General features: G+C 39.4%; 1 protein-coding gene across 3 annotated transcripts in view; it reads right to left on the bottom strand.

The window, feature by feature from the left end:
• LOC106087681 (putative uncharacterized protein DDB_G0277255) overlaps nucleotides 1–21,483 on the bottom strand; it is a 48,526-nt gene that overhangs the window by 11,041 nt on the left and 16,002 nt on the right. For 2 of the 3 annotated variants that reach the window (XM_059362642.1, XM_059362644.1), the window contains exons 1-2: nucleotides 17,087–17,269; nucleotides 13–427 (exon numbers count right to left, since the gene is read on the bottom strand). In XM_059362642.1, coding sequence (XP_059218625.1) covers nucleotides 13–113 — 101 coding nt within the window. In that variant the 5' untranslated portion in view covers nucleotides 114–427; nucleotides 17,087–17,269. Of the gene's footprint in view, nucleotides 1–12; nucleotides 428–17,086; nucleotides 17,270–21,483 lie in introns of those variants that run through there. The other variant, XM_059362643.1, reaches the window with a different exon arrangement.

Raw genomic sequence — 21,483 nt, 5'->3', positions numbered from 1 at the left:
TTCAATACTCACCCAATACTTCCCACAATACTCCTTTGATCTTCAGCTGTTTGGCGATTTTCGCGTGCCCTCAATTTTTTACGTCTAAAGCGATTTATGAGGAAAAAAATCATGGAAAGTGATAGCGTGGCTGTGATGCCACTAACGATTAGTCAAACGCCAAAATCCGTACTCCCATCCGCTAGCTGATCGTCCAGGCATATTACCTCACAGCAGTTATTGCCAGAACCCACCGTTTGAAAGGACTTACATTTTGTGAAGGCTTCACACAAAACCATTTTACAGGCTTTTGGAAGGCCACTGTCACAAATGCACAAACGGCAAGAGTCTGGACCGGGCATATAATGCATGCCTGTCTCATACAGCTTGCCATTGTAGTCACGACAATGGCCACCCGCTGTAAGACTCGAACTGGCAGAAAGTACATCTGAGAAGAAAGAGTAAGTGAAATTAGTTTGTGTAATGTTTTCAGAATAACGGGCACCTTTTTTTTCAAGGGAAAATGAAAATTTTAGACGATGAAGTTTTACTGTTAGCGGGACCAAACCTTTTCGAATAATACAAAGCACTTAATATTCTCACCGGTACAATAGCAGTAGCATGGACCAACAACAGGTCTGTATTGCAGACAAGCCTTCTTACATAAGCCAGCAGTATGATCTAGCAGTACGCGACTTATACTCTAGATGAAGGTAGAAACAATAGAGGTAGAAAAAAGGAAACCAACGCATAAGACAAAAAAGGAAAAAACCGGGCAGACTGGGGAAAAACTCTCATAGAACTCGAGAATAACGGAAGGACTAAGTGACAGCAAGGAATCCAGGCACGAAAAAAGGTATTCATTCAAATGAAGTTTTCACAAAAGGTGTTTAACCATTTCTAACTCCTCCCCGGGCAACGTCAAAGACCTGGCGTTGTTATCACCAGTCAGGACTTAAATCAGCAATCCGAGGTCATGCTTCCTTAACCCCATCATAAGTGTAGCTCTGTTACGGAAAAAATACTGGGACATAGGGCCTTTGCTACCCTGCAACCCACCGCATCAGCACACGCTTTATTAGCGCGGCCATCGTAGAAAGCATCCAGATACAAATTTGCCCATGAACATTCCATTAAGTAACAGAACCAAACTTCTCACATATCACTGAGTGCTGTCCGATTCAAATTTAAGCTCAATGGTAAGCGGCCTCCTTTTTATATTCGAGTACGAACGGCGTGCCACTGTGCGGCACTTCTTTGGAGAGAAATCGCCACCAAAGAAAAAAAAAATTCTGATATTCTCGCCAGGATTTGAACCCAAGCGGATATGTTAACCTCAGCGCTACCGTGACCTCCCAAGTAGAAAGTGCCCACCCTACCAAAAATCTGGCACACGGGTGGTTTCACTGATTCCGTATTACCATCAAGCCACCCCTTGATGGCCCGGGAGCCAAATAGAACTGACAATTTTTTCGATTGTTCGAAGAAGTTCTTTGCATGTTGTAGTCAGTCCCGATTTTGATGGTCCCGACTCCAAGGCCTTCAGCGCCGTCGTGATAGTCCGATCGGGCAGCCGCCAGTGCCTTCAAGAAGGCGAAGACCATCGCCTGAAACACGCTACACCCTTCCAGAAGCTTATAGATTCCCAGAATCTAAGGAATTCATTGAAGGTTCCTGCCATGGCGTCCCCAATCCACTTTCGATCTGTTGATATATACAGAAAGTTCCGCGGAAGTCGGAGTCTCACAGGCTGGAACTTTGAGCCTCAATCTGTGTGGTGTTTATCGTAGTAACGAGAAGCTCAGCTGAGAGCTACCGGGCGCGTCCACAGATTGCGGATACTGGAATGCTCCATACATAGTAGCTGCAACTGCAATCGCAGACAAACAGCCATATCGAGTGAAGAGTCTCAGTAAAGGCCAGAACAGAATGAGCGCGTTGAGGAGCATCGTGTTGAAAAATGCAACTCTGCATACAAATGCCAAGAAATCAACTCACAAAAGATAAACAATTTTTAACTTTGACGACCAAAAACACTAGCTACATGTGGCAACACTGAATGATGCTCGCTTTCAAGCGTCAAAGTTGAAAATTGTTTTAACTTTACCGCGTTGCTTTTCTGGGATTTGTGTGCAGAGTTGCATTTTTGCAACACGACACTCAAAAACAAAGCTCAACGCACTCATTCTGTTTCGGCATTACGAGGCCAGGCGGCACCCGATCTAGCTTAATTACTGAGTATCTATGATGCTCGCTATGACAAGGCGAGTTACTAGCCCCTTTAAATAAAAAATGATCAAAATGCTGAGATCGATCCTATGGACCTGTACAATATGGCTCACCTATAGAGCTACATCCCAATTCTTCAACATGGAAGGACTTCCTGCTAAATAATCATTCGCACCGCATATAGCACGCTCCCATGCCTTATCGCTATCCCCCAGCAGACCAGAAGAATGTCCAAAGTTTGAGTGGTGCCAAAGTTTCCTGACTCCCCCAGTCTAAGGGCGATATTTACTGCAGAACATAGAATTCAACGCCTCTCTGGGGGAACTTCTCCTTGTTACAGAGATCATCACTGCCGCGCTCAATTGTCTACATCCCAATTCTTCAACAAGGAAGGACTTCTTGCTAAATAATCCTTTGCGTGGTATATAGCATGCTCCCAAGCCGCATCGCCATCCTTCGGCAGACCAGCAGAATGTCCAAGGTTTGAGTAGGGCCAAAGTTTCCTGACTCTCTCAGCCTAAAGGCGATCTTTACTGCAGAACATGACATTCAACGCCTCTCTAGAGGAACTTCTTGTTTCAGAGATCATCACCGCCGCCCTGAGTTGTCTCCATCGCAATGCCCCATCTATAGTTGAGAAATGTGGCGTACCAAATGCAAATTTACATATTTGCCCACAAGCATTCCATATAGGAACAACAGGCAAACTTCTCACATTACAATGGGTGCTATCCCATTCAAATTTATACATTACTAGCTGGCTCGGTGTGCTTTGCTACACCCTTAAGTGTTTGACATGGTCCAAATTTGAAAATAATTTATATTCGTATTTAACTTTCAAATATCTTTCATTAGAATTCCATACTGTCCCGTTCGGTGTACATGTCTATTTGGGGCTTAATCATGGGGCGATCCGCCTTGGAATAGACCCCATATTTTTATATATGTTTAGTATCCTACTCTCAAGAACCTTTAGTATGAATCCCATATTGTACCTATCGGCCTATTTGTTCGTTTCGGCTGTTTTTTTGGTGTGGGCGACTCCCCTGAGACTTAACCTTAAATTTTTATATAATTTTCATATTCTACTTCCAATTTTGCCATTTTTGACGGTTTTTGGGGTGTGGCAGACCGCCCTACACCTAGGATTATTATATCAATTTCGTACTCTGTTCTTAAATACCTTTCATTTAATACCCATATTATCCCAATCGGTAAGCATGGCCGTTTGGATGGGTTTTGGGATAGGGCGTCCACCAAAGTTTTATACCAATTTTGTGTTTTTGGATTACTATAAGGGGGCATACAAAATTTCTCTTAAATTGATGCACACATCTCCAAGATCAGGCGTTTTTGAAAATTAGGGTTAGGAAGATGGTCCGTCGCCCTCGTCCATATCACAGAATGAAGTACCATATATTGCATGAAAATCGTTTCAGCCATTTTCATAGGGCGAACGGGCAGAGCTTGAACTTCTAAATTTGGCTTAAATGATTGTTGTTACGAAGTAAAGGTGGTAGATAGAAAAAATATGAAAAATAGTAATGGAAATGGAAAAAACGTACGTTTAGTAACGCATTTGGTACCGTTTCATACTTTTTTTATGGATAGAACTAGAGCTCTGAAATTAGCACAAATCGTACATTTTGGTATCAAAAAATACGAAAAATTGCATAAAACGGAGGAGGGTAAAATTAAAAATTTACTAAAAATGATCGATGTTTTGAGAAATATACGATAAGTTGTACTAAATATGAAATGATGAAATCATACCAGGATTGGAATAAAAAGTACTTAAGTGATATAATTGGTACTATTATGTACTTTCTTTATAGATGGAGCTATAGATCTGAAATTTTGGATACAGGCACTTATTGGCAGCATGTACCGGATGACTAGCAGATTTTGTTGATATTCGTTCATTATTTGCAGAAATTAGGGATACAGGTACATCTTAGCAGTATGTAATGGATGACTAGAAGTTTTTTTTGAAACAAACAAAGAGATAAAGATCTCAAAATTGCGATACAGTTACACCTTGACAATATTTATCGACCGACTAGAGTTTTTTTAATTCGCAAATTTAGGCAATAAAACTTTTAAAATGGCCATTCTTTTCATTTCCTAAGCCCCTACAACAAAAAAAATAATTTTCTTAATATTTTAGACCATTTAGCGAAGAAAGCTGGATGATTAATGATTTTGGCATACAATAGAACCTGCTGTCAAAAGAAATAGGATTGTTGGCATAAATATATTTTTTATAGAAACGATCAAATGCAACAAGACATTAACACGGGTTCCAGAAATCTAACATCTAAGAATTTTGAGAAATTTTTTCGTTTGATTTTTGGGTTATAAAAAATTACCTACTTCTGACAAGCCAATTTTCCCCCAAAACATGACGGGAAAAATTGTTGTAACTGGTTTCAGTTGTCTACTTTACGCCAACCCAAATATCATTACAATACCTCTTTCCTAACTCGAGCTAGAATTTTTATAAGGCATCTCTATTCTTGAGTATTTTTCGTCGTTAATGTGGACCTGGGCACGCGGAGCAGCAGCAAGAGCCGTTGTCTAGCTTTCGAAGCCATTAATACAACTTTCAAAAGATATTTCCACTGTGTTAGCAATCAGTGTAAAATTCAGCTCTGACTTTATGACTAAATGTCATCGCCGATGTGTCAGTTCCTGCACCCAATAGCTACTACAATTTTCAAAAAAATGGAGGTATCTTTACCAATTTCACAGCAACAAGAATTTTGGCAATTTTCGATTTTAAAAACTGTGGGTTGGACCACCCCCAACATAAAATCCTGGCTACGTCCCTGGCTATCATATATATGTTTGTCAAATTTTGGATAATATGCAATAATGTTGTCATTTATCAACTGCAGTTATTACAGTTGAAACATAATTGCTCGTAACTTGATACGGATTGTTTAATAACCATCTGAAACATCCGTCAAAGTCTGAAACATCCGTCAAAGTCCATCAAAATTGGTTCAAAATTAGAAATAGCTCCCACTTCGTACTTAACTGGCAAGTGTAGGGTATTATACACCGGCCGACTTTTGCCTTTCCTAACTGTTTTTTTTTTTTTTAATTTGCTGCGCAACGGGTTTTTATGTATAGCTCCCATAAAAATGTTTAATCAGATTTTCTCTCCCATAACCTTTGAAAGTGCATTTAATAACGGTTCAGGGTAAACCATAGAGCTAGCAAAATATAGACGGCACTATCGATATTTTATTTTTTGTCTGAATATCGGTTGATATTTTTCCTATTGTTACTATAGGCAAAGTTAATTTTTTGGAAAATTAAACAGTAATAAGCGATCCGACACTGAATATACAATTTTCATCTGATTAGGCTATAATGTTGTACAATGATTTCTCTCTTGGCTTTCAACTGACTTGGTTTTATTTGGTCTGTGCATTGATATTGCTTCTACATAAATCGGACTCTTTGATTTTTACTTCACATTTTCGCTTGAAATATAGGCAATGGGAACTTAACGATAGTATCGATTTATCGATATTTATTATTAAATATATCGAAAATATCAAATGTTGTGATTATCGATAGTTTGCCAGCTCTAGTACACCACCAATAGATGGAGAGGTAACGTAATTCGATACTCTCTATCAATATCCATTAAAAAAGGAAAATCGACAAAATATGTATGTTCGCGTACTTTTCCAGTAAATTCTTGCCAGTACAAAATTGCAGCCTTTACTCACGTTTGTCATTTATTAAAATTAAACAGCTGGTTTTTATAAAACAGTAGTTCAATGCTGCAAATTTCTGTTCGGAAAAAAATCTTCAGCTCTCAGGTACTAAACTTTCAAAATTTTGCTCGCTCTCACGCACTGTCCCGCTCTCTTCTGTTGGCAAATAAAGTATGCAAACGACTTACAGTTAAAATTTGTGCAAATTTACACAAATGTCTAAGTATGCGAACACTCTTAATGTTGCCTACCATAATTTTTGCGGGAAGGGCTCGAAAAGATCTCAAGCACACCTACACATAATTTATATGCAAATTTGCATATAAAGGAATAGGGGCAAAACTTCTCACATATCAATCCCATTCAAGTTTTAAGCTCAATGATAAGGGACCTCCATTTTATAGCCGAGTCCGAACGGCGTGCCGCAGTGCGACACCTCTTTTTGGAGAAGTTTTTACATGGATGCCATACCAAATGGTACAGTACCTCCCAAATGTCGCCAGCATTTGGAGGGGATAAACACCGCTGAAAATTTCGAACGCAGGCCTAACCTCTGCGCTACGGTGGCCCCCACATAATTTATATAGCCCCATATATTCCCTAATTTGACAACACTGTGTTTTATTTTTGTTCTATCCAGTGCAAGTCAGATGTTCTGGATAAAATATCAGTGCAAAGTTTTACTGGTAAGTTATCGATAACATGCAATAACAGATAATACGAAACGATTAATCGTGATTTGGAATAATAATAAATAGCAAACTTGTGGAACACTTGGAAACTACCTTGATTTGGCGATTTTCTTTCTTCTTAATGGTAAAAAACAAAACAAAACAAAAATAATTGATGACTGTGATTTTTATTTTTAATTTTTCGTTTATATTCAAGGTGTGCAATCTCTAGGCTGCCAATAAACTTGACTTCTTCACAAAAAAATTTTAACATACAATGTACGTACATATATTCTTAACGAATTTCCCATCAGATAGCAGCAGCTACCTATGCATGTAGTTGTTGTTATTGAAAAGGCAATTGAAAGCAATTAGCATGGAACAGAGTTCACTACAATTAACATTTATGAATAATAAATACTCGAGAGAGCTTTAGAAATTGGCATTGGTTGGAAGTTGCAAACGCGAGACTCTGAAAAAAAAATCCCAAAAGAAAAACTAGGTTATGAATATGGATTTCTAAGCGCTTGAAATCGAGTTTTAAAGTTAACACAATCATTGTGCGTTTGTACAAACAACAATGAAACGGAAATGACTAGAGAGACTGCCTAGTGGGCCATGCCACTAAGGTACAAATGCACACAATCAGAACAACACTAATATACAGATATATGTATGTATGTATGTAGGTAAAGTGAAATGGATGTTAAACAATGTTGCCAGACAGCTACAATAGAATAGAAAAAGGTTTTCTAAACTGTTCTACAAAAATAAAATAAAAAATAAAACTTTCAAAGGAAATACGTTTCATCAACCATTTGACCCACAAATCTTATTTATTATGTAACAAGTAAAATCGTGCTAAGGCCGAATCTTGGATACACACCACGGTGGATTCCGCTCAAAATGTACCCTTATTAACTGCGTTTGTATTTAGGGGAGTCTATATCACTAAGGGTGCTACTATCAGCATATTGACCGATTCGGATAAAACTTTGCACTTTTGTTGTAAATCATAAAATAGGTTTTTGTTGTAAATCATAAGATAGGTTTCAGTCAAATCAGGCAAAAATTTAGGCTTCTACGGGCTGAAGAAGTCAAATCCGGGGATCGGTTTGTATGGGGGCTATATTTGTTTATAGACCGATTCGGATCCCACATTGCATGGATGTTGAAAGTCATAACACAAGTCTTTGTTCCAAATTTCAGCCAAATCAGGCAAAAATTTAGGATTCTAAGAGCTTAAGAATTCAAATCCGGGTATTGGTTTATGTGGGGGCTATATCCGTTTATAGACCGAATCGGAACATACTTGACATGGATGTTGGAAGTCATAACATAAGTCTTTGTTTCAAATTTCAGACAAATCGGATAAAAATCGAGGCTTCTAAGGGCTCAAGGAGTCAATTTCGGGGATGGATTTATATAGTACTACAACTGTTTATAGACCGATTCGAATCATACTTGGCATGGATGTTGGAAGTCATAACTCAAGACTTTGTTCCAAATTTTAGCGAAGTCGGAGGCTTCTATGGGATCAAGGATTCAAATCCGGGGATCGGTTTGTCTATGGGCTATATCTCTTTATAGACCGATTCAGAATATGCTTGGCATGGATATTGAAAATCGTAACAGAAGTCTTTGTTCTAAATTTCAGCCAAACAGGATGAAAATTTAGGCTTCTAAGGGCTCAAGTAGTCAATTTCGGGGATCGGTTTATAGGGGGGCTATATGATTCGAAATGGCCCATTTACAATCCCCAACGACTTACACCAATAAGAAGTATTTGTGCAAAATTTCAAGCGGCTAGCTTTACGTGTTCCACCGCTATCGTGATTTCGACAGACAGAAGAACATGGCTTGATCGTCTCAGAATGTCCAGATGACCCAAAATATACGTATATACTTTATGGGTTCGCAGATCAGACTCAGAAAGTCCAAACGACCCAGAATATACATATATACATTATGGGGTCGCAGAGCCATATTTTAAGGTTTTACAAACCAATGACTAGATTAGCAAACTCCCATCCAATGGTGGTGGGTATAAAAATGAAAGTGTTGCGCTTTTTTTATTCCGAATAGACTTAAAAAGGTCTGAACTGATTTTCATGAAATTTTCGCAGATGGTAGAGTTTAGCACCCCGGTAAGAACATGGTACATTATTTTGTGGTATCCGCGAGGGGGGGAGCCCTTCCCCTAACCACAATTTTCAAAAACGACAGGTCAAATAACCGAGGAGGACGCCGATTGGGACAATATTGGCATCAAATGAAAAGTATTTAAGAGTATAGCATGAACTTGATATAACAATTTAACCCAAAGTGTCGGTAGGACCTCCCCACCCGCCAATTCTGCTCAGAATGATACATGTTAACCGATTGGGCCAATATGGGTATCAAATGAAAGGGTAGTTAGGTAGTGTCGGGGGACCCGCCCCACCCTTAAAAAACTACCCAAAAATTACATATTTATTATTTGAGACAATAATGGTATCAAAACAAACGTAAAGCAAGTAGAATACGAAATTTAGAAAAAGATTTGGGTCAAGTCCCAGGGGGTCTGCCCCACACCAAAAACCAAACCTAAACGGACATGTAGGCCGATCAAAACAATGTGGGATTCACACCAGGGTTGCGGTGTCTGACCATCGACTTCGACCCGGGTCACAGTCTAAGTCAGAGTCGTAGTATTTAAGTCGGAGAGCGGTTCGAAGTCGGGGGAAGCGTGCTCAACTTCGAACCGAATTCCGACTCCGGCTTAATAGTTCGACTCTGATTCCGTGTCGCTTAACCCAGAAATGGACTTCAACGGACCATCAGAACTTCGAAAGAGTCAAGAAGTGAGTTTGGGAGTTTTCCCCGGAATTCGGATCGCAAATGCTGTTAAGGGTATTTCTATCGAATGTTCGACGAATTTCGCTTTTCAAAAATTTTTGTTTCTCGGAATAGGTACTACCTATTACGTCAAAAATTTAAACTCATTCAAGGATAGCTTCGATTGGCGGTTGGTTGTTGTAGCTACATTTTCTTGTGGAGGTGGCGATCATCGTCAAGCTCCTGTAGGTAAGCAAGCTCGCTCCGGTCCAAAGAACCGATCGCCGCGGGAACAGGGTGGCCATTGGTTATTTTAAGGCGCCAATTACTCGACTTTATGTAAGGCTGGTGTTTCCTATTCAAACTCAGACAGCGACAGTGTCAATAGAATAATCATCGCAGAAGATGAGGTCAGCGAGATTACGGTAGTAGTGAGTGTGAGTTTTGCTAAGCTCACAAGGAGCTCGACAAAGTAATTCGGGGCACGTAAAAGAAGACTGAGTAATATGTACAGGCAGCGCAATCGGGCGAAGAGCATCCTGCACTTTCGCCCGATTGCGGTATAAAACAGACATTCCAACCACTTCTACGGGAGCTGGAAAGAAAATCGAGTCCCCCGAAGAGCAGAAACCTTTGAAAAAGAATTCCCCACTTTCAAGTATTCTGGGAAAATCAAGCCAGCCCTACCCCAATGGAGACTCCAGAGAATATCCTACAGAGGGAGACAAAGTCGGAACAAATACGACGGAAGCGCACACGGCTCCTGCGTCTTCATGGAGGATTGTGGCTTTCATCGAGGAAGAGGAAGATGGTAGTCCATCTTCACTTTCGGTCAGCTTACGCTAAAGTGGCCTGGAAGCACAGCAGAAACGAGCTGACATATACAGTCGTCGATATTAGCAATGCATCCGGTAGGATTCCACCAAATCTTCGGTCTTAAATGGAGAAACTGGATAATGATCAGATTTAGAGAGAGTGCTGCGAGTATAGAGTGGGCATCTTGATGCTGGGCTTTGCTTCAGCAGAATGTATTGATGTCGTCAAAAGCTCGTCGAAAGACCTCGACCAAGTCACCATGACTAGTTTGGCTAAGACTAAAGGTATGCCGTTCCACGCGTTCAAGGCTGTCTTTTGCATTATTGGCAAGACTGGAATAGGCAAAGATCCTAATATTGAGACATCAAGCAGTGCAGTGACAGGAGACTCAATTCTGCCTAACGAATGGGGGACCGAAGACGAGACTATCGCCCAAATTCTCAATATTGGGAAGACTAGGATAGGCGAAGATTCTAATAATAAACCAACCGGCAGTGCAATGAGAGGAGATTAAATACAGCATAACAAATAGGGTGCAGACGATGAGACCAACCCCAGAATCCCCCATTTCCTGTAGGATCAATAATTCAGGTCATCCAGAAAAACCTCCAACTGAGTGAAATGGCTGCATCAAATATTCTAAAATGGTTATTTGACCGAGGTCTTTCGAAGATAGTTGTCCTCTTCGGAAAAGCAAATAAACCCGGGATGATCGGAAAGATTCGCAACATTGGGAATGAATTCCGCAGACTTTAAAAAAGTGCACATCGTAAAAAAGGGGCAGTTTGTTGGGATGCATACGCAACACTTCTCAAAGAATGCAACAAGATCAGCAAAGCTTCAAAACGTGCCTCACGAAAGCTTTTCTGCGGAATGGTCCAAAGGGTCAATAACACTGAAACGTTAGTAGGCGACTTGGGAGGACATGTTTAGGCTTTTGATGAAAAAGCGTTTATAGCAGGATGAAGGTTGATCGAAGGCTTATCATTACAGAATTTATGGTAATGTAGCATTCAACCATTTATATATATGGCAGGCATTATCATGGAAGAAGGCGCCCCACCTAGTATCATACTCCGAAAGCCTGGCAGGAGGCAACCATGGCAAGGCAAATTATGCGACCCCAAATGCCTACAGATTATAAGCCTTACGTCCTTTCTACTCAAAACCATGGAACGTTTTGTAGATACCATGATAAATAGTAGGACAACCGGCAAATTGACCACATACAAACAGCATGCCCATGTCAAGGGAAGGTCGATGGAGACCGCCCTGCAAGAGGAGGGCGGTGTAAGAACCGGCACACTCATCTTTAGACTAGTGCCGTATTGACCGGGTCCTTAGAGTCTGGATGAACCAAGGCACGCCACAGGTTATTGTATTGGCATAGGTGGAGCGATGAGGACCATGCCCTCTAAGACACTGGAGACTTTTCTAGATATCCGACACATTGACATACAGATTATGTGTGAGACAGCCACTGCGATTATGAGACATAAGGCGATGGGGGAATGGATAGAGAAAAGGAGCAAGTCATACCATCGCTGTGTAATCAAGGCGACATTAGGAAACCAGAAAGTCAGAGAAGAGGTTTCCGATGAGATACCTGAGACGACACTTGAGGTCGATTGCAAGGCGTCAGTGGCAAAGTCTTGGACTGACAGAACTCTGGTATTGCTATCTGGAAGTTCATCCTACACAAATAGATCAAAGCTAGAGGACAGGGTGGGCCTGGGGTCTACCTTGTGAACCCAGAGACTGAGATCTGTTTTCGACTGCCTGACCATAATATGGTCCTGCAGGCGGAGATCCGTGCAATCAAGCAATGTGTGAGTTGCTAACTCGAGGACGTCGAGTGTGAACATCTTTACGGACGGTAAACATCCATCAGGATGCCATCAGGGCAATTACAACACGATCGGCATCCGCGACTTAGCGGAATAAGGAGGAAGAAAAGAGGAGACGATTTGACAGTGAAGGCCAGAGGACTGCCGTCAATAAACTTGGACTGCGCCTTTCTGTGTCGACACCTTTCGGGTCGTAAGGACGTGACGTAAGCGCATGTAATACTGTGGACCAGCGAAACTGTCGATAGGACGGAGAAATGGGGAGATCAGGATTCTCAGAAAACGAGGCTATCAATGAAAAGAAGTAAGTAGGACGTCAGTATAGCTTTCGGTATCATAACGGGACACATAGGATTAAGAGCTCACTTATGCAGAATAGGTGCCGCAAGTGATAGCTTGTGTATGGTATTTGGGTAAGATTATGTGACGTTGGAGCATTTCCCATGTCATTGTCCTGTTTTCGCGGCTAACAGACACCGGCACTTTTGTTGGAACATAATGCCAGACATGAACGAACTTAGGGAAGTTGCATGGAGAACAATTAAGGATTTTATTGATAGCACAGAATTCCTGTTTTAGATTATTTCAAGATTTCTTTTAGATATTTAGACCGCACAACAAGCCGATTACTGGCTAAGATGTAGGTTCATAATGACATGGGGAAGTATTAATATCCTCTTTTCCACCTAAACTAACCTAATAACATTTAGTGATTAATTGTGTTCATATTTTGGCGGTCGCTTAAGTTTGGTTCGGTGCGATTCGCTACACCCATAAGTGTCTGCCGTCGTCTTTTGAAATGGTCCAAAATTTAAAAATTATTTATAGTCTTATTTAACTCTCAAATAACTTTGATTAGAGTCCCATATTGTCCCGTTTAGTATACATGTGCATTTGGGGCACAATTTTGCGGTAGGGCGGTCCCCCTGAGACTTGACCCAAAATTTTTATGCAAGTTTCGTATTTTACTTTCAATTACCTTTCATTTGACACCCATATTACCACAATCGGTAAACATGTCATTTTTTGGTGATTTTTGGGGGTGGGGTGGGTACCCCGGCATTTGGAGTCAAATTGTTATACTTAGTTCGTACTCTTCTCTTACATACCTTTCATTTTGTACCCATATTTTTCCAATATGTCCCTTTGGGTGGGTTTTGGTGTAGGTCGTCCCCCACGGTTATTTGACCTCAAATTTTTATACCAATTTTTAGCTTTGAGTTACCATAAGATGGTATACAAAATTTCACTAAAATCGATGCAGCCACTCCAAAACCTGGCGTTTTTGAAAATTAGGGTTAAAGGGAGGGTCCTCCCCATTCGTTGATATTAGAACATAAAGCACCCTTTTTCACGGGGGGCCAAACTCTACCATCTCTGAAAATTTAATGAAAATCGCATGAGCCATTTTTGAGTCTATTCGGAAGAAACAAACAAAGCGCAACACTTTCTTTTGTAAATAATAGACGAGTGACCAAGGTGGCGTATGATGTTTGACATATCTAACCATAACTATCGAAAAGTAATCATACCCACCCATGTTCAATAAACTTTAAGAAGAAATTATTTTAAAAAAGTTGGTGCTGTGTCTTAAGCTTAATCGGGAACTTTGTTGCATCTCTTTTTTTTGTACCCACCCGCGAAGGATGGGGGTATATTCCTTTTGTCACTCACTTTGCAACACATCGAAATATCCATTTCCGGCCCTATAAAGTATATATGCATATTCTTGATCTTCGTAAAAATCTAAGTTCTAGCCATCGTTATCTAAGTTCTAGCCATGTCCGTCCGTCTGTCTGTCGAAATCACGCTACAGTCTTTAAAATTAAAGATATTGAGCTCAAACATTGCACAGATTATTTTTGTCCATAGGCAGGTTTAGTTCGAAGATGAGCTTCATCGGGCAATATTTTGATATGGGCCCTATATAGAACGATGTGCCGATTTAAGGTCTAGACCCATTAAAGCCACATTTATTATTCGATTTCGTTGAAATTTGAAACAGTGAGTCGTGTTAGGCCTCTTGCCATTCTTGTCCATAACGGACCAGATCGGCCCAGATTTAGAAGCTGCCATATAGACCGATCTCTCGATTTAAGGTCATGGGCTCATAACAGGCACATTTTATGTGTGGTTTCGCTGAAATTTTGGATATTAAGTTTCCCCACGAGGAATCACAATGGGTTGCATGATGGCTTACGCAGACGCTAAGACATAAATCCTGGCGTTATCCTCTTCCAACCTAACCTTACTTAAGCTCCTCGAAATCCTTGTTTTATTTGGACTAGATTGGTTCAGATTTGTATATTCCTTCCATATGGACAGATCTCACGATTTAAGGTCTTGGGGCCATAATAGGCGCATTTATTGTTCTATTTCGCAGAATATTGGTATAGCGAGTTGTGTTTGGTTCCTCGATAACCCTGTTCAATACGGCCCAAATCGGTTCAGATTTTGATGTAGCTGCGATCTCCCGATTTAAGGTTTTAGGCTTTTAAAGGCGAATTTACTACCGATTTGGCTGAAAGTACGAACAATGAGTAGTGTAAGGCGCCTCGACTTTCGTACCGAGATCGGTTAAGTGTGGAGGCCACCGTGGCGCAGAGGTTAGCACGTCCACCTACGACCCCGAACGGCCGGGTTCAAATGGCGTCGGGAAAATCTGAAAATTTTTCAGCGCATGTTATTTTTTTACTAAAGCTGGCTAAATTTGCGAGGCATCCTGCCATGTTAAAATTTCTATTGTGCGGCAATATCTAATTATGGTACAATCCAATTATTATCCGCTTTCCTTAATTTCCCATAACATTCCATTAAGGAACAAGGAATACTTCTCTTATATCAATGAGTGCAGGCCGATTAAATTTTATGCTCAGTGGTAAGGGGCCACCTTTTTTATGCCGAGTCCGAACGGGCAGCCGCATAGCGACACCACATGGTAGAGAAGTTTTACTTGGAAAGATACCTCACAAATGTAACCAGCATAAGGGGATAACCACCGCTGAGAAAATTTTCATGTTCACGCCCGGGGTTTGAACCCAGGCTTTTAGCGTCATAGGAGGATATACTAACCTCTGCGCTGCTGTGGCCTCCAATAAGTCATTCGAAAAATAATGTTATTTTGATATCGGCAGGATGTCGTTGAACGATGATGATCATCTTAATAGAACAGCACCACCAGCGGTTGCACTACTTTTCGTGGGCCATCCTGTAATGTCGTTTTGTAATGTCTCCGTATAACCACTCCGATTGCTGTGTTGACAGCGCGTTTGGATTACTATAGCAAGGTTCCGGGGTTTCGATTGCCACCTGAAGCTTTGGGTCTGGCGCAATGGACATGCTAGATTTTTAGATTAAGTTTTTAAACGGCGATCAGTTGATTTTTACTCAAAAAATAATGGCAACAACATTTTTAATTCACAATATGGCATTGTTGATGTAAACATAGGTTATGTACAACGAGCACATAACATTTGACAAATAGGTACACATACATATGAAATTTATACGATGTTGTTCCCTTTTTCTTCATCTGGTACGATATGCTTAAGGAACTATTGTGGCCTCCAAAAAGCAAAAGAAATTGACAAAACCCCGAAGACATCATCATAACAACTAAGACATAATTTCCGTTTTCCTTCCCCTACCCATATACACTTGTTATTGCTTGTCTGTTTGTAGAGCTTGGCCCCATTGTGTTTAGTTTTTTTTTTTTGTATTATTGTAATGCAACATTATAGAACAGAGTAGCCGTGTTGTGATGTTTATGCTCATATAATGGCACACATATGTGTGACATCTTGAGCAGAAGTGCATAAAACAAATGAAACGAAAAAAAAACAACATTGCCAACAACATCTTGCAAGCAAACTTCATTACAGAAAAAATGAGGATTTGGTTCCTAAAAGAAGAACTTAATATAAAAATGAGTGTTTCTCTCCGACAGCATATGGTAATGGAGGTGGGGTATGAATAAGAAAATGTTGGTATGCCTGTGGGTGTGCGAAATTCGCAGTGGCAGCAGCAAAATAACATTGTGTTTGTGACATATATCCTTTGACATATCCGCTACACGAACACACACACACTTGTATAACAAGACCCACAACAATTTTCGCCCCGCAACTGACATCCATATCAACACTTTAAACACAGAAACAACAAAAACAACAACAGCGACACTATTGCAGCATAGAAACCACCACCCACTCTCAATTATTTGATATTCAAACACTACTACATACTCACGCGTATATGTACATATATATCTACAACAAACATGAGAAAAATAACTACAGTATTCCCAACACTCCCAAATATGTTGTTGTACACTTGTCCTGCTCGTCGACGTCGCCGTCATCAATGCACATACAATCATCCTTGCCTTGACGAGCAAAAAAGAGAGAGAGAGAGCGAGAAAGATAGTACGTGATTTTGAAAAGGACTCCCTCATACATATATATATATATATGTATATGCATAGTCTCTGGCGAGATTCATCTCCTCTCTTGGTTGCAGGGTAAACATAACACAAACACTCACACAGAAAAACAGGAAAACACTCACTTCTCTCCTTCACCATACATACGAAACGCATGCAAAATTATAAATACCAAATACCATCCAAATGTGTGCCATGGATAATTTTTTTTCTCCATATTTTTGCTTCTTCTTCTTTTACTGCCACCAAAAAGTGGGGGCTGCCTGCATACATTGGTCATGGACATCTATTAAAAAAACCATTAACACACACACAGACATACTCTTTTTTTATTAATTAAATTTTCTTTTAGCCATAATTTTGAATCTGTTTCCTTCACAGAATATTCCTTTTAACTAGAATCTAATAAGACCATCCTTGCTTGCTAGGCATTGAATTAATTCCACTGTACACACACAAAAAACTTCATTTTCATTTTCCCCATCATTTTCTTCCATATCAAATTGGATTTTTCACACGGGTTGTGCATAGGGCGAATTTTGTATATTTTTTTACCATTGATATTATGAATGAAATTTATCACAAACACGATTTGTAAATACATTTTATTGCACATTGTTTATGATTTTGTTCTATAATGTTGTTGAAAATGGCTTTATTCACATAAAACAACAATCTATTTCGTTCGAATTTAAATGACCAGAGAACTTTATTTATGTATACATGGGAATACAAGTGACGGTGCCAGCTACTACAAAAACAAAGCCGATCAAAAACAAGACGACGGCGTTGCTGAGGGATTTTAGAAAATTGGGTCGGCGGCAGCACTTGCAGCTCGGAATAATCTTAATAATTATGAGTGTAACGGTTGCATTCAATCTTTGATTGTTATGATTTTATAGTTGATTTTTTCAATTTTTATTAATTATCATTAAAAGCAATTTACAAAATTCGAAGGCAATGCCCATATAACAGTTTAGCTGAGCGCTCTGAGTGCCAATACATTGATGGGTGTGGAAGGTGGAATGTAAAATAACGAACTTTTCTTTTGACATTGTATATCGCCTAATTAACTGCGTTGAGCGTAAAATAGCTACGTGCTACGCAAAAGGCATTTAAAACAAACAGAGAAGCAAAACGAAAAAGGGAAAACGTGATTAAATTCTTTATGAAAGCAAAACGAAATATTAAATTTACATGTTGTAGGTAAACATATTATCCATGAGCTAAAACTTAAATTGGACACACTGTTTCCCAATGGGATGTTCATGAGCCAAGTTTCAACATATACAATTATTAAATACTGATTGAGTACCATACCAAAGTGCGGACTTGCATTACATAAAGCAAAGAAATACATTCATATGATAGCAATGTGAACGACATGACGAAATACAACTCTGCAAATTTGTAGTTTAGGCTGAATCCAATGCACGTATGCATTAACGGACAAATGGGAATCTGTTATGAATCAAAATTCGAGAACTTCAAAAAAATAAAATTAAATAAAAAAATTTAATCAATAAAGAAGTCAAATCGTAACAGAACACTTAATGCAAAGTTTAAGCTATATCGACTTCCAGGGCTCAAGAAGTCAAATAGGGAGAACGGTTTATATGGGAGCTATATCAGGTTATAGACCGATTTGAACCGTACATAGCTCAGGTTTTGGAAGTTATAAAAGAACACTATGAGCAAAATTTAAGCAAAATCGGACAACAATTGTGGCTTTTGGGAGCTATTTCAGGTTATAGACCGATATGGACCGTACTCGGCACAGTTGTTTGAATTCAAACAGAACACTATCTGCAAAATTGTACCCAAATCGGACGGGTGGACAGAAAATGCTAGATCGTCTCCGAATGTCGAGATGATTCAGAATATATATACTTTATGGGGGTCGTAGATCAATATTTCGAGGTGTTACAAACGGAATGACTAGTTTGTAACACCTCCTATGGATAGATATCTTTACGAAATCTTCAATGGTTGTAACTGGTAGGTGCCAGCGTATGTAGTAGCGCCCTAATACCCAAAATCTGCTCTTGTCCCTATTTATTCAGGACAATATGTTTCTCAAAAGACAGGCACATTCCTTAAAACAATTTTTTCCACCTTAACCTTAACCCAAAGACTTTTAAAAAATTTTTGGTATCAAGCAAACCGAAAATAACCCATGATATACAAATAAAGCGACAAGTATCTGGAAGGCCGCTCGTCCCCCAAACGGTTGGAGGCCGATATATCTCTGAACGCATATGTTTTCTACTCGCCAATACCTTTCATTTGAGCCCAGGGACCGAATTACCACATATGTGAATGAGTGAAATCGTTCGAAATCTCTCTATTGTGAATTATGTATTTCTTTTTTGAAACAAAATTTTTGAAACTTAGAACGCAAATGTTAAAGTCGGTCATAATTTATAAAAACAATTTTACATTAAAATGTTTATAAATGGGGTACAGCGTCTGTTAAATACGAGATGAAATTTCATTAGATTCGAAAGCGCACTCGATCACTTATGCGGTAATTCGGCACCACTATTCCCATGGTCGAAAAAAGGCGTACCCCCAAAAACTTAACTCCAAAATTAGATATCAGCTTCGTTTTCTACTCTCAAATACCTTTCATTTGAGTTCCATATTGTCATGATGGGTCAATTAACCTATTTGAGGTGTTTTTAAGAGGGAAATCTCCGCCTAGATACTTGTACACAAATGCTAATGCCATATTCAATAGATTTCGAATAACTTTTATTTGATTCACATATAGTCATGATCGGCTAATATGCCCTTTGGGGGGTTTTGGAGGTGGGGCTTCATTGGACTTCATTTTTTATGCCATATTAGTAATCTACTCCCAAATACCATTCATTTGAGTCCCATATTCGTGTTCCACTCTCCGATACCTCTCATTTGATACCCATATTGTGGGAGTACTTTTTGGGTGGTGGGATAGTCCCTCAGATTTTGCGCCCAAATAAGGATATTAAATTTGTTTTCTACTCTCAAATATCTTTCATTTAAGTTCCATATTGTCATGATGGGTCAATTAGCCTATTTGAGGTGGCTTTAGGAGTTAAAGCGCCACCTAGAACCAATTTTAAATACCATATTCGTATTCTAATCTCCAATAACTTTGATACGCACACTGTCCCGATCGGTCCATTTTTGATTTTGGGTGGTGTTTGGATGGAAATGGAAAAATGGTACTGGCAAAGGCAGAAAACGTATGTTAGTACCGCAATTGGTTCCATTTGGTACTTTCTTTAAAGATGGGGCAAGAGGTCTGAAATTTGGCATGTAGTTAAACTAGGATATACATGATGGGTGACTAAATGATCTATTCAAAATTCGTGCATTTGGTACCAAAATTTGTACCATACGGTACTTTTTTACATGTAGGTTAGGTTGAAAAGCCCGTAATCGGCTTGTTGTGCGCTCTAAAAACTGTTAAGTAACCTCGAAAAAGAAAATTTTAGGCTAGGAATTCCGTGCTTCTTACAAAATCCTTAATTGTTTTCAATACCACTCCATTGGTTCATGTCTGGTATTGTGTCTCCACCTAAGTGCCGGTATCTGTTAGACGCGAAAGCCGGACAATAAAAAAGCAAATGCTCCAACGTCTCATCATCTTTCATCGCATGCCCTACACATACTATCACTTGCCGCACCGATTTTACATAAGTGAGCTCGAGGCCACCGTAGCGCAGAGGTTAGCATGTCCGCCTATGACGCTGAACGCCTGGGTTCGAAACCTGGCGAGACCATCAGAAGAAAATTTCAGCGTTGGTTTTCCCCTCCTAATGCTGGCAACATTTGTGAGGTACAATGCCATGTAAAACTTCTCTCCGAAGAGGTGTCGAACTGCGGCACGCCGTTCGGACTCGGCTATAAAAAGGAGGCCCCTTATCATTCTGTTTAAAATTGAATCGGACTGCACTCATTGATATGTGAGAAGTTTGCCCCTGTTCCTTAGTGGAATGTTCATGGGCAAAATTTGTTGTATTTGTGTGAGTTTGAAGTCCTATGTGTCTCGTTATGAAACCAATAGCTATACTGACCTCCTTCTTAATTCGTTTCAGTAATATCTTCATAGCCATGTAGGTACAAATAAGAAGTATAACATCATATATTTGATATATTCTAAATGATCTATTCACCATTCGCACTTTCAGGTACCAAAATTGGTACCATTTGGTACTTTCTTCATGGATGGAACTAGGGGTCTGAAATTTGGCATGTAGGTATAACTAAGAAATATATGATAGGTGACTAAATGATCTGCTAAAAATTCATGAATTTTGGAACCAAAATTGTACTTTCTTTACAGATGGAGTTAGAGGTTTGAAATTTAGCATGCGGGTTCAACTAGGAAAAATATGATGGGTGACCAAATAATCTATTCACAACTCGTACATTTTGGTGCCATTTGGTACTTTTTTACAGATGGAGGTAGAGGTCTTAAATTTGGCATGTAATTACATGAAGGAAATACATAATGGGTGACTAAATGATCCATTCAAAATTAGTACATTTGGTACTAAAAAGTGCAAAATAATTTTTATACGTTTAGGTACTCAAATGTACAAAACGGTACTTTTTTAACGAAGTGAACTCAAGCTCTTAAAATTGGGATACAAGTACACATTGACTATAAATTTTAGGTTATCAGAAGATTATTCAAAATCTTACATTTAGGTACTCAAACGTACAAAATGATAAATTATTTACGAATTGAGCTAAAGAACTCAACATTGAGATACAATTTCAGAGTAAATATTGGGCGGAAATAAGATTTGTATTTAATTCGTGCATTTAGGTACTAACACATACAAAATGGTACTTTCTTTACAGTATGATCTCGAAATTGGTATACAGCCATGGCATAATTTTTAGGTAGTGCACCGTAAACAGCTGAGCACAATTTTTTCTCGCGAAGTGCACTATCT

The sequence above is a fragment of the Stomoxys calcitrans genome, chromosome 2 (genome assembly GCF_963082655.1).
Source record: "Stomoxys calcitrans chromosome 2, idStoCalc2.1, whole genome shotgun sequence".
NCBI lineage: Eukaryota > Metazoa > Arthropoda > Insecta > Diptera > Muscidae > Stomoxys > Stomoxys calcitrans.
This window is presented reverse-complemented; position numbering and strand designations above follow the sequence as displayed.